The following is a 12,072-nucleotide window of genomic DNA, read 5'->3' as shown; positions in this document are numbered from 1 at the left end:
TCCAACCTAACGTTCAATTTGTATGTTTTTGTTTAGATACAGACATGGTCATAATTTACCTGTCAGCTGGCATTACATCAAAGGACTCCTCGGAAGAAGATAAAAAGGCAACTCTCCGTGTCATCAATGAAGAAAATAGCTTTCTAAACAACTCCGTAATGATTCTCACCTATGCCCTCATGAATGGTAGGTAGTGTTTCGAGATTTTTCTTTCAGATGAAAGTTCCCTCTAAGTGCATCCTGCTTTCAGAAAAAAAACAAAAAAGGACCCTAACAGTGTGCGCTTTGAAGAGTATAAGAAGAGAGGCCACCAAGCAGCTTCCTGCCCAAGCCTCTCTCTCCCTACCGTTTGTATTCAAGGCATATGTTAGGATGTCACTCTCTCTTCATCTCTCTTTCCAGCCAAATGCTCATTTCTAAACCTTCGCCAGTTATGCGTTCTTGCCGAGGATTCTGTACAGTTCTGTTTTTTTTTTTTTCCAATTCTCCTTCATATTCTTGGATTTTGATACTGCATGGAGGTTATTAACTGAGCTCATTGATTTAAGCTTCAGGAAGCCAAAGTACTGACCTAGATTCTTCTGTATAACCAAGCCAGCGAATATCACATTTCTCTGCAGAATCACCATGTAAAGCCTCTTCTACTCTCTCCACCTCAGCTTCCTTAACTGTAGGACGGAGATAAGAATTACCGAGGTGACAGGGCTGTTGCGAAGATTAGCCCTAATATACAGTAAACACCCAGGATGGCATGTGTCACTTTCTAGGTACTCATGAAGGTTGATTTTGTTGCATTAAATCAGTATGTGAAAGGGTTTAGTAAATTGGCAAATCTGAGGAAATACTCTGGTTTTTTTTTTTTTTTTTTTCCTTCTGCTCTTCAGCATATCCTATAGTCTGACTGTGGCCCAGTTTTCTAGCTTTTCTGCTATATCCTGTCTCTTCACCTGTTAATGTATGTTGCTCTTCCTCCCGAGCTTTTCTTCAGGCCTCTTACCCCCAGTGTTCAGGATGACCATATTCTCTTGTTTTTAAGAGGCCATGTCTTGGTCCGGGAGCTCTTCTCATCTCTGACCTTTTATTTGTTGCATCCGCTTCCAGATTTCCATGCAGAACCATGTGGCTATAGATAGGGACCAATGGTTCTCATTTTAACATGCTAAGGATTACTTGGAGATTATTTTTTAAATGTAGACTCCTAGGCAGCACCCTTGGATTTTTATTCAGATCTGCCAAGGCAGAGTCCAAAAATCTGTGTTTGGGTTGGCATGATTCTTTTCCACAGATTTTGTAAACTCTACATGGAAGAATTCAGGGTGTGAGTTCCAGTCTCTATCTATTAGTTGTGTGGCTTATGGCAAGTTATTTAATCTCTTCAGGCTTCAGTTATACCTGTAAAATGAAAACAATGAAAATGAAATGTGCATAGAATTGCTGTGATGATAAGTAAATAAAATACGGTGTGTTAAAGGTTCCTAACACGGTACTTGATCAATGGAGAGAATTAAAGTTAGTGTGATTTCCTGTCTCGGTACACCACAGAGGCAGAGGTGCTTCTCTCTCTCCCTCTGGCTCGGGGGCCAGTTCTCTCTTGAGTATTTCAGTATTCCTTGTCCACAAGCACACTGTGCTTGCTTCTATTAAGATGTCATCTGTGACATGGAATGATGTGCTCACCCACTGTTCTCTCCTCTTCCTCCTCTTTCCACAAGAGTGTGAGCCTCAGACATAAACCGCATCTTAGTTTTCTTTGTGTTCGGAGCATTGAGCACAGGGTGAGCACAGTTGAGGTAGGCAAGGATGGCCTGTTTTTGCTGGGGCTGGGGCACTTACCTCTCAGTATTATCTCTGAGTGCCATGTATTCTTTTTCCCTACGGTTTAGCTGCTTTGATTCAAGAGAGAAGAGACAGAGGAAGGGAAGAAAATAAAGTCGGTTGAGTCTCTAGCACGTAACATAGTATGCTGAAGTTTTGGAGCTATATTATACAAAGTCCCTGTCCTCAAGAACCTTGTGACTCTGTGAGAAAGACAAGGCAAATGAATTCAGTGCAATAGTACAGATGTAAGAACACATAAAAGGAAGTGATCACTTATTTTCTGTTAGATTTGAAGGTCTGCCTCGGCAGATAGTAAGGAAAGAAGCTTCCTTACGATCATCCATCTCTTCACTGGTCTTAAATCTTCCCGCTAGAGTATCTTGTGCACCTGCTGTGCCTCTGATAATTCCGGTCTTACAAACCTCTGGTTACTTCCCTCTAACCACCCTTATCTCTTCATTCCTCTTTCTATAATCTAGTTAGATACAACATCCTCACTGCCAGGTTTCCCTCTCCAAATGCTGTCTCTGAGCATTGTTCACTAAGGGTGACACATCCCCTTACTCTTGTCAGCCAGGTTTCAGAAAGGGAAGCAGAGCCACTATGAGAATTTTGGTATAATGAATTTATTATCAGAATTAGAATCTACACATTTGAGGAGACAACTGGAAAGTAGAGATCCAGAAAGAGGAATTGACAATCTAGTGTTTAGTAACCATCTCTGGTATGGGTGAACAAGTTGGAGCTCTTTGAGACATCTGAAAGCTAGGAACATTGAAGACCACTTAGGAGGTCTGCAGAGAAGTCTGTGGGAGGTTGTTGGCTTTTTATGGCTTCCATATCCCTGTGTATTCTCAATGAAGCATCTGGGCTGAGCCTGGGGTTGCCCTTGTTGAGCGAGCCAGCCTACAGCTAAAGAAGGGAACGGAATGCAGATCAGGGAAGGGCAAGACAAACTGGAACATTCTGGTCCCCCCGTGTCTGTTTCACTTCTCAAATCTATAGCACTTCAGTTTTGGCCACCTTTAACCTAGAAACAGAGGAAAAAAGCATTCCAGGATATGTAGTCTCCAGGATGACCATGTTGGTGTTAAAACCATCTACCAAACTTACCCGTCTGCCATCCACTGCCACCTTTGGCACTTATTTCCTGATGTAGTACATAAAATATACAATCTTTGATAACCCTCCATCCCATGCTATTCTTCTTTGCCTAGTAGATGTTCCCATTTACCACTTTTCTTTTACATTTGAGAGTGTTAAACAGTACATGACAAAGAAAGGAAATGTGTTCATTGTCTTGTGTTGTCTCCTTTTATCATTCACTTCTGTGAGCTTCTCAAAAGGTATAAGGCCAGGGATCAATCATGCCTTTTGTGTTTGTTTTTTTACTCCAGAGTGTACCACTCATCCCCTCTATCTCCACTCAGTGTCCAGGAAAGGGAGCAATAATCTGATTCTGGCTTCTTAGCATCATTGCTCCAGCAAAATCCAAGTTATTTCAATTCAATATGTTAAGAAGGAAATTATATCCATTAGATATTTGCATGCCTTTAAAAATGGACTTTCAAGGCTAGAAGTATACATACTCCTTAGCTAGAAATGATAGTCACATAAAGTAGGTGAGCCATGAACTCTTCAGTTTTGTTTTGTTAAAGAGTAGTTAAAGAACATGAGGCATTTTAAATAGGCATTTTAAAATTCATTGGTAGACTCTCAAAAGTGAATGAAATCATTTGAATTTGTTTACAATGGCACCCATATGGGATCAGTTACTAATCCTTTTGACTGTGTTCCAACAATAGCAAACCAAAATTTTTAAAAAGGTTTATTAAATTTATTTTTATGCTATAGATTACAGATGTTGTAGAACAGTACATCCCAGTATGCCTAAAGCTTTTACAAAGTTTTTTAAACCCTCTAAACGTAGAAAATACACATTAAAGAAATCAAATCCAGGACTGTCCTAGCAGTATCAAGCATGAAAGCATTTGTAATTAAAATGAGCTTTAAGACACAGGGTTTGGAGGCATCACTAAGTGCAATACATAATTCTTCCTTTTAGTTCCGTGAGACTTTGGCAAGTATTTAATAGGCGAAGAGGTAAGAAATGAAAGGTAAATCTCTATCCTTTAAAATTCTTAACAAATTCATCTACTAAGTTAAATGCAGACTTGTTAATCACTACTTTTGCTTTCAAATATCAAATGGAGAAAAATTAAACTTGTAGAGGAGAAACGTATCATTGCCAAATTGGGCTCCTTTATTTTTACTCATGTGATTTTTAGCATTGCCTTTTGAAGACTCCCTTCACCCTTTTGACTGTTTGAGGAAAGACCACGGCTCATGCTTTGTTCCTCAGCAAGAATTGGTAACTGTGTCCTGGATCCAGGTCGACCTTGCAAGACTCCTCTGGCATTGCAGGCTTTCTCTGTGCCCTTATTAAATCTAAATGGCAAGATTATTGTATGGATATACACCATTTTGGTTTACGCTGCCTACCTTTGGCTTTCCATTTCAGATGGGGTGACTGGTTTAAAAGAGCTAGCTTTTCTGAGAGATCTGGCTGAACAAAACTCAGGGAAGTACGGCGTGCTGGACCGGACAACCTTGCCTGTGATTAAGGGGAGCATGATGGTGCTGAACCAGCTGAGTAACCTGGAAATCACAGTTGGCAGGTTCTATACCAACCTTCCCAACCGGATGATTGACGAAGCTGTCTTTAGCCTTCCCTTCTCTGATGAGATGGGAGATGGTGAGTCTGGGGAAAACCTCCTATTAAAGGAAGGGGAAAAGAAATGGACATGAGTCCACCAAGACAGTAACTTTTAAATGTGGCTCAGCACTTGCCTGTGAGCATTAGATGGTCTGGATTGGCAAGGGCATGGTCATTCCTTTTCTCTGGCATAGCCCTCTGCCATCAGTCTGGTAGCACTATATTTTAAAGCAGAAATCCCCAGCCCTATTTTTCCACATTGCCCTAGCCTCAGTCAACATGATGGGTCTGTGTTTTGGGGGGCTTACTGAGGATCCCCACCAATATCCAAAAGTTGGTGCACTGGAATAAAACAGTAACTTTGCATAGCAGATGGTAAATCTCAGAAATGGTTAGGATTCAGCCTGAAAGGTAAAGCAACATGGTGTGGTCAGACAAGTACAGGTTTGACATAGGAGGATTGCAAACCTCACTCTACTCCTTAAGTTGTGGTCCTTGGTAATTTATTTAATCTCAGTAATTCCCATTTGGTTAAAATGTAAGAATGTCTTTCATAGACTATATCTTCCAGGTTTTTAGGATTAGAAAGTTTATTGGTGCCTAGCATACTTCTCAATAATAATCGCTGCTCGTATTGATTTATTATTTTTACTTTGTATTGTGACTGTCACTGTCATTATTATGCTAATGTCACAAGTTATTCATAACATGTTGGGTAGTGTTTAACCTTCACATGATTAACTTTCTTGATCCGTCAAATGGCAAAAATAATTCCATCAAAGCAGTTGTGAAGATTACATGCACTAGTATGTGTGAAGCACCTAGAATAATGGCTGGCCAACAGTGTATGCTCAGTAAAAGTACAGCCTTTTTCATTCCCTCCTCATATTCTTGTTTATCCTTTGCCTGACATGCTTCCCTTTCTTCTCTGACAGAGAGAATGGAAAAGGAAGCTAATTACTAGCTAGACAGATACTACCAGACAGAGATCCTATTTTTATGTGCCAGTAACTAGGAACTCTCACAAATACAGATATCCAGAGAAAACTCATGTATAAAAACTAACAGGCCTAAGGAATATGTTTTCCAGCAATTAGGTAAACATGTTTTTTCTGTAAGGAAGAAATATGGTAGCTTCTGCTACATGTCAGTTTGTTGTTTTTTTTTTTTTGTTTTTGTTTTTTTTATCCTTCCTATTTCTGGCAGAGCCCACAGATGTGTATAGTATAGAAACTCACACTTTTAGATAAGGTCATTTCCCTTTATAGGGAAATGTCAAGCTTTAAATGCAAAAGATGCTTTATGCATCTAACCTCCAGTGTTGAGTGCCAGCCAAGCCTTGTGTCAGGCAATGATGAGTAGGGCACACATCCCACCTTCAATAAGCATGTAAGTCTGATAAGAGAAAGATAGATCAATGAATCATGTTAATATTGTGTCAAAGGAACAAAGGCGGATGTGGAAACCGAGTCCTGTACAAGTACGGAGATTTATGCAGTCAAACCCGTTACCATTAGTGATATCAGGGAGAGTAGGAAACTTTCCAGCATTCACCTCTATGACCCAGAGAGAGTTACCCAAAGGCTTTCAATCAAATTGTGAGCAAATCTTTGGTTCTTTTTTGGCTGATGTTTTCCAAAGCGTAGTCCTCAAGGCCTGTTTTCTGAATCCTCTGCGGTGACTGGTTTACTGGACTGTCCCACTGCCTGACTGGAGTATGCCTTCTGTGTTTGTGTGTTCAGTCCCCAGGATGAGTGGGTGACATCTCCTCTAACTCCCAACATGGGGATGCCGAGCCTAGGGAGTCCCATATTTACATGGGCTCTCATTCAAAACCCCCACAGTATAAAATATTGGTTACTGGATGTACATCTTTTAACAAGTAAATCTGTGTACTTTAGGTTAAAGTAGAGAGGGCATTTAGGGATTTCCTTAAGTGTAGCAAGAGCTTAGCATACCTTATTTGCCACGGCAGGATGAAGAGTCCTCTGTCCAATAATTGAACAGTGAGATTGTGTTTCTTTTTTCAGGCTTGTTCTCAACATAGCCAAAGAAATCTGAAGTGAACATGTGGTCACAGAGTATTTCTGTTGTACTTCACCGTTCTATGAGAACAGCTTGAATGTTAGACACAAGCCCAGGGGAGCGTGGTGTGCAGGTTATGACCTCTGTCTCTGTGGTGGCCCTCAAGCGCTGCTCCCATCATTTATAACCCACTTGTCCAGGGATACCTGAGCAAAAATGTCCTTAAAATACATTTCTAAAACCTTCTGTGGACTGCTTAAAGAATGCCTCTGAAATTATAATAGTGCACAACTTTTCTTTTTTCCTGTTTTATTGATTTATAATGGACATAAAACATTACATCCATTTTAGGTGTACAACATGATGACTTGATGTATGTATATATTGTGAGATGATCACAGAAAGCTTAGTTCACATTCGTCACCTCACAGAGTTAAAAATGTTTCTTGTAAATGAGAACTTTTAAGAACTATTAGCAACTTTCAGATATACAATACAGTATTGTTGATTATAGTCACCATGCTGTATATTGCATCCCTAGAACTTACATTCTGAGCATAACTTCTCACCAAGGTTTTCAGTATTATATATACTTCCTCCTACCAGGTAATACATTTAATTGGCCTTTGCAACCATGGCAAGTTCAGTAATACTTTGAATGGATCTCATATGGGTTTCTGTGTGTGGAAGTCCATGCTTCGTAGCACTTTTCAAGTACCCAAATCCCTTTCTTGGGTGTTTACGGAAGAATGGCTTTCTGATAGGCTGCTAAGTAAGGCATGAACCTGCCATTAAGCACAGGAAAATATACATGGAAGATGGAGAGAAACCATCCATTTTTCTGTTTCGAGTTTTATTTAGAACCATAGGATTGTGGAACTACTAGGGGTGCCAGAGATCATTTTGTCTCTGACACATGAAGAGACTCCTTCTGAAAGGTTGGCACCACTTAACTCAGTAGGAGAGCCCAGCTATCCTGATGCTCAGGGCCACACACTGACTCCACTAGTCACACACTCCTCTCTTGTGCGTTTTCTTTTCCTTTGCTTTTCCCTTTCCTGATTATTGTACTGTTTTTTGTATGGCCTATGAGTTGAAAATGCCATTTATATTTTTAAAGCTTTTTTTTTCTTTTTTAAAGAAATAGAGTATATGCAACAGAAATTGTATGGCCCACAAAGCCTAAAATATTTATTTACTATCTAGCCCTTTATGTAAAAGTCAAGGAACTCCCAACCCAAATGACTACAAATACATTCCTTTGGAAACTTAGTGTCTCCTTTAGCTGCTCAGAGTTCTAGTTGGTCAGATCTTAGAAAAAACCTTCTAGGTTTTTTTCACCTTTGTTGTCTTTTTATAGGTTATGTTAGTGAAATAATCTCTTTCCATCTAACACCCTTAAAATCAGGAAAGTAGTTATCATGATGTCATTTAAATGGATATGGAAACCAGGGCTCAGAGCAGCTATTTCCATGTCTTGTGTACAATGCGTAAGGGGCACAGCTAGGCTAGAACCCCAATTTTTCAGGGTCCTTGTCCAAAGGTCTTTCACATTCAGTTGTTTCTTCCCCACTTGAGGAAACAGAATCATAGAAGTGCTGCTTATGTTTTGCACTGATCTATAATGTCCTGTCCTTTTAGGTCAAGAAATAGTGGAAAATGTATGAATTGCCTCTAAAGTGACTGAGGTATCTGACCTCACAAAAGACACTTTCCCCTGCAGTCTTGTTCACTTATGCAGACTGTCTGCAGAGGCCATGGTTAGTTACTGGATCCCACAGGTCACCTCTTCAAGCAGAATTGAGGTGGCAAGACCTAGTCTTCATGATTCATTAGAGCACAGCTCCAGTCTTTGTCCATTGCCTTTTCTGCTATCCTTTGGATTTTTTTGTTTTTAACCCGTAGGTTTGATAATGACTGTAAGTAAACCCTGTTATTTTGGAAACCTACTTCTGGGAATTGTAGGTGTGGACGTGAACTTGGCTTACATCCTTGAAGACGTGACGTATTACCAAGATTCTTTGGCCTCCTATACTTTTCTCATAGATGACAAAGGTAATCTGTTAAAAATTTATAATGGGAAAGAATAATTTCTTTTTGAACCTGAAGAAAATAATCTGTGATACTAACAAAGTAAGAAAATTATAGTATTTACAGAAAAATAGTGCAAGTAGGACTGCTCATTTGTGGTGGAAACCATAAAAATGGCAGAATGTATCTAAAAATTATGCATTTGCTTCTAGGGGCACCTGGGTGGTTCAGTTGGTTAAGCATCTGATTCTTGGTTTTGGCTCAGGTCATGATCTCTGGGTCATGAGACTGAGCTCCATGCTGGCATGGAGCATGCTTAAGATTCTCTCTTAAGAAACAAAAATGCATTTGTTTCTATGTTGTCCTAAGGAGTAGGTAACAGTTACTTAAACATCAGGAAATTAGACTTGAGGATTGAATGACATGTAGAATGTGATTCTTTGGATTTTATTTTTCTATATCATGATCTTTAAATTCACTAACATCAAGGTTGATGTGATAGATTAGAACCTTTTTATAAAACAAAAACCCAAAGACCAATACCTCTAAGATACTCTTGATTAGACAATTGTTCTATAATTTAAGGCATCTTTCTATACTTTAAGAATTTTATGCAAGAACATATAAACAAGTTCAGTTTTTATTGAACTGGTGAGTTACATACTGAGATGTTACATGTTGGGCATTCATCCCAGAATATCCCACATTTCAAATGTATGATAGGCACTTCTATTAGAATCTATAGCTCCTACAGCATGTTTCCCACGGCATATATTTTTGTTTTCTTATTTCAGGGTATACACTTATGCATCCATCTCTTACCAGACCATATTTACTATCAGAACCCCCACTTCATACTGACATCATTCATTATGAAAATATCCCAAAATTTGAGTTGGTTCGGCAAAATATCCTAAGGTAAGGTGAAAGTTGTAGTATTTGGGTTTTCTTTTTTTTTTCTGAAACAATAGACATTTTGAGGTCAAATATGAGTGTTATAGGATATAAAACAAACACGTATATAAATTGATGTTATTAAAAGTATACTCAGTAAATTTTTCATAAGAAGAGTAGCTAAAATTTTATTTACTTTGTATAACAACAGGTAAGGTCTCTTAAAACTGTTACTTAGAGAAAATGTCTTGTAAATCAAATTCTACGTCCACATTGCCATGAATTGTAAAATCAGATATATGTTAACTCATTTAAGAAAAACTCCAATTGTACTAAATTGAAAAATGTTGGCAAAATAAAAAGTTATGTTGAGGACCAGCTTTCCAGCATGCCAAAAAATAGCTTGGCAAAATAGTGTCCATTCCGAGTTGACAGCACGATCATATACAACATTTTCTTTTGAAATAAAAAACAGATTGGATTTTTTCCAACCATGATACATTATTTTGGCAGATGGTAACCTATAGAGGAATGGGTCTTTGTGCTCATTGGTTGTAAATTAATGACAGTGATTTGAGACAAGTTTGTCTCTGGAAAAAATTAGAGTTGGGGGGCAGTATGCAGGGGTAGAAAGTCAAAAATATTTTAGTGTTGAGCTGGCATCATGCTTTTACAAAATTGAAAATTTCACATTATCTCTTTCAAAAGTGATGAGCTTCATTGCTTTTCAAAATCAGGAGGTGGTCATTGACTCACAGCTTCTTCCCTGCCTTTAATTAAGTGCTTAATTTTATCTTTTGCCTGAAGTATTTCATTCTGTTGCCAACACAGCCTCCCTCTGGGCAGTCAGATAATCGCAGTCCCTGTGAACTCATCCCTGTCCTGGCACATTAACAAGCTGAGAGCAACTGGAAAGGAGGCCTACAATGTTAGCTATGCCTGGAAGATGGTGAGTTGCATGGCACTTTGCCTGAGGAGTTGGGGGGTGCACTGCTACTTCATGCATGAATTCTGGGGAACTTAGTTCTGATAATGTTGCTGATCGATAGTAAGGTGATTGGAAAAAGAAGAGACTTCACAGATGTCCTATATTTTTTTCCTTTATTGTTTATAAAACCAATCACTGTTCATGTAGAATAAGTTAACCTGTATAAAAGGATACAAAGTAAAAAGTAAACTTTGCCCTTCTCACTTGCCTCTCCTTGGCCTACCATTCCCCAGAAACCACCACTTGGGTCAGTTCCAGAAAATGTTTTTGTTCATACACAGGCGTCTGTATCTGGGCATCTGCATGCACATTTAATGGCTGTGTAGCATTGCACTGTGTTGACGGGCCAAATGTCTCTAAACACAGCCCTCCTATCATTATATATTTAGATTATATCCAGTGAGGTGTTTTTTGTTGTTGTTGTTGTTGGCTTTTTATCATTTTAAACTTGGATTGTGGAAGTTAGAGGTTGAAAAGGAAATACAAAAGCATGAATGCCCTCTACTGACATTCTCTAAGGCACAGAAACTTTCAGATTAGAATCTGGATCATTCATACTCACCACCTAGAGATGGACAGTTAGGTGATCGCCTTCGGTTGCCACTTCCTTAAGCATCCTTTGACTAGCCTCATTCAGATAGCAGGCATCACAGAGTCAGTTTCGAGCACACACTATCCACGTTATTCATGTTGCTGCCCTTTACTCCCTCCCCTCAGGACATTTCTGCTATCCTGGGTGCCCTTGATGCTGTAAGTGGTCAAAAGCAGAGTGGACTTTCGTTTTTTATCAACTTTTAATCACTAAATTTAAAATGCAGTCATATTAGAGATTCCCTTACTTTTGCCCATATCTGGGGTTTAAGCCATTAACTCCAAACGGCTCTACATATTCATCGCTTTAAGGATGACTTACTGAACAGCTACTGTGGGCTAAGAAAGATAAAGAAGAATGATACTTTCTCTGCCCTCTTAGAGCATCTAGCCCAGAAGTGGAGGTAGACCAGCAACTCCATCCAGTGTCTGTGTCTGGCATGGGAATGATGGGGATTGGAAGTAGCCAACATGCCTTTCGGCAGGAGCCTCCTCCAATGTTCTTGTTCCGTTCTTTTTTCTTCTTCTTCTCATTCTGTTCTTAAAGCATCATTATGGCAACATTGATTTCTACAATGGAAACAAAAGCAAACAAAATAATAAAATCATTTGAGAAATTCACAATTTACAAGCTTAATTCTACTGATGTTTTATTGTGATGATACAGATCTGAGGATGGTCAAAATCTATTTGGAAACTCTCTTAGCTCATTTTCATGATTTTTTTTTTTTGAGAATTATTGCACCATCTGCTCTTATTTTCATACGGTTTTTACATAAGGATGAATTGTTTTATTTTCACCTCAGAAAGGGTAAACCACACACCAGGATTGAAAAATACTTTTATATTTGAGATTGTTTACCTTTAGTATATCCTGACTGAAAGCTACTCATCTGCGTACCAGGAAAATATCTACCTTGACATTTGTTGGCATTAAAGGAGAAAGAAAGATGGGGTGCCTGGCTGGCTTAGTTGGTGGAGTGTACAACTCTTAATATCAGGATTGTGA

General features: G+C 39.0%; 1 protein-coding gene across 1 annotated transcript in view; it reads left to right on the top strand.

Moving 5' to 3' along the window:
- CACHD1 (cache domain containing 1) overlaps window positions 1-12,072 on the top strand; it is a 200,450-nt gene that overhangs the window by 153,410 nt on the left and 34,968 nt on the right. Inside the window, exons 8-12 of the mRNA XM_035717022.2 lie at window positions 37-186; window positions 4,340-4,573; window positions 8,465-8,614; window positions 9,385-9,508; window positions 10,316-10,433. Of these exons, the coding sequence (XP_035572915.2) occupies window positions 37-186; window positions 4,340-4,573; window positions 8,465-8,614; window positions 9,385-9,508; window positions 10,316-10,433 (776 nt within the window). The remainder of the gene's footprint in view (window positions 1-36; window positions 187-4,339; window positions 4,574-8,464; window positions 8,615-9,384; window positions 9,509-10,315; window positions 10,434-12,072) is intronic.

This window comes from Canis lupus, chromosome 5 (assembly GCF_003254725.2).
Source record: "Canis lupus dingo isolate Sandy chromosome 5, ASM325472v2, whole genome shotgun sequence".
NCBI lineage: Eukaryota > Metazoa > Chordata > Mammalia > Carnivora > Canidae > Canis > Canis lupus.
This window is presented reverse-complemented; position numbering and strand designations above follow the sequence as displayed.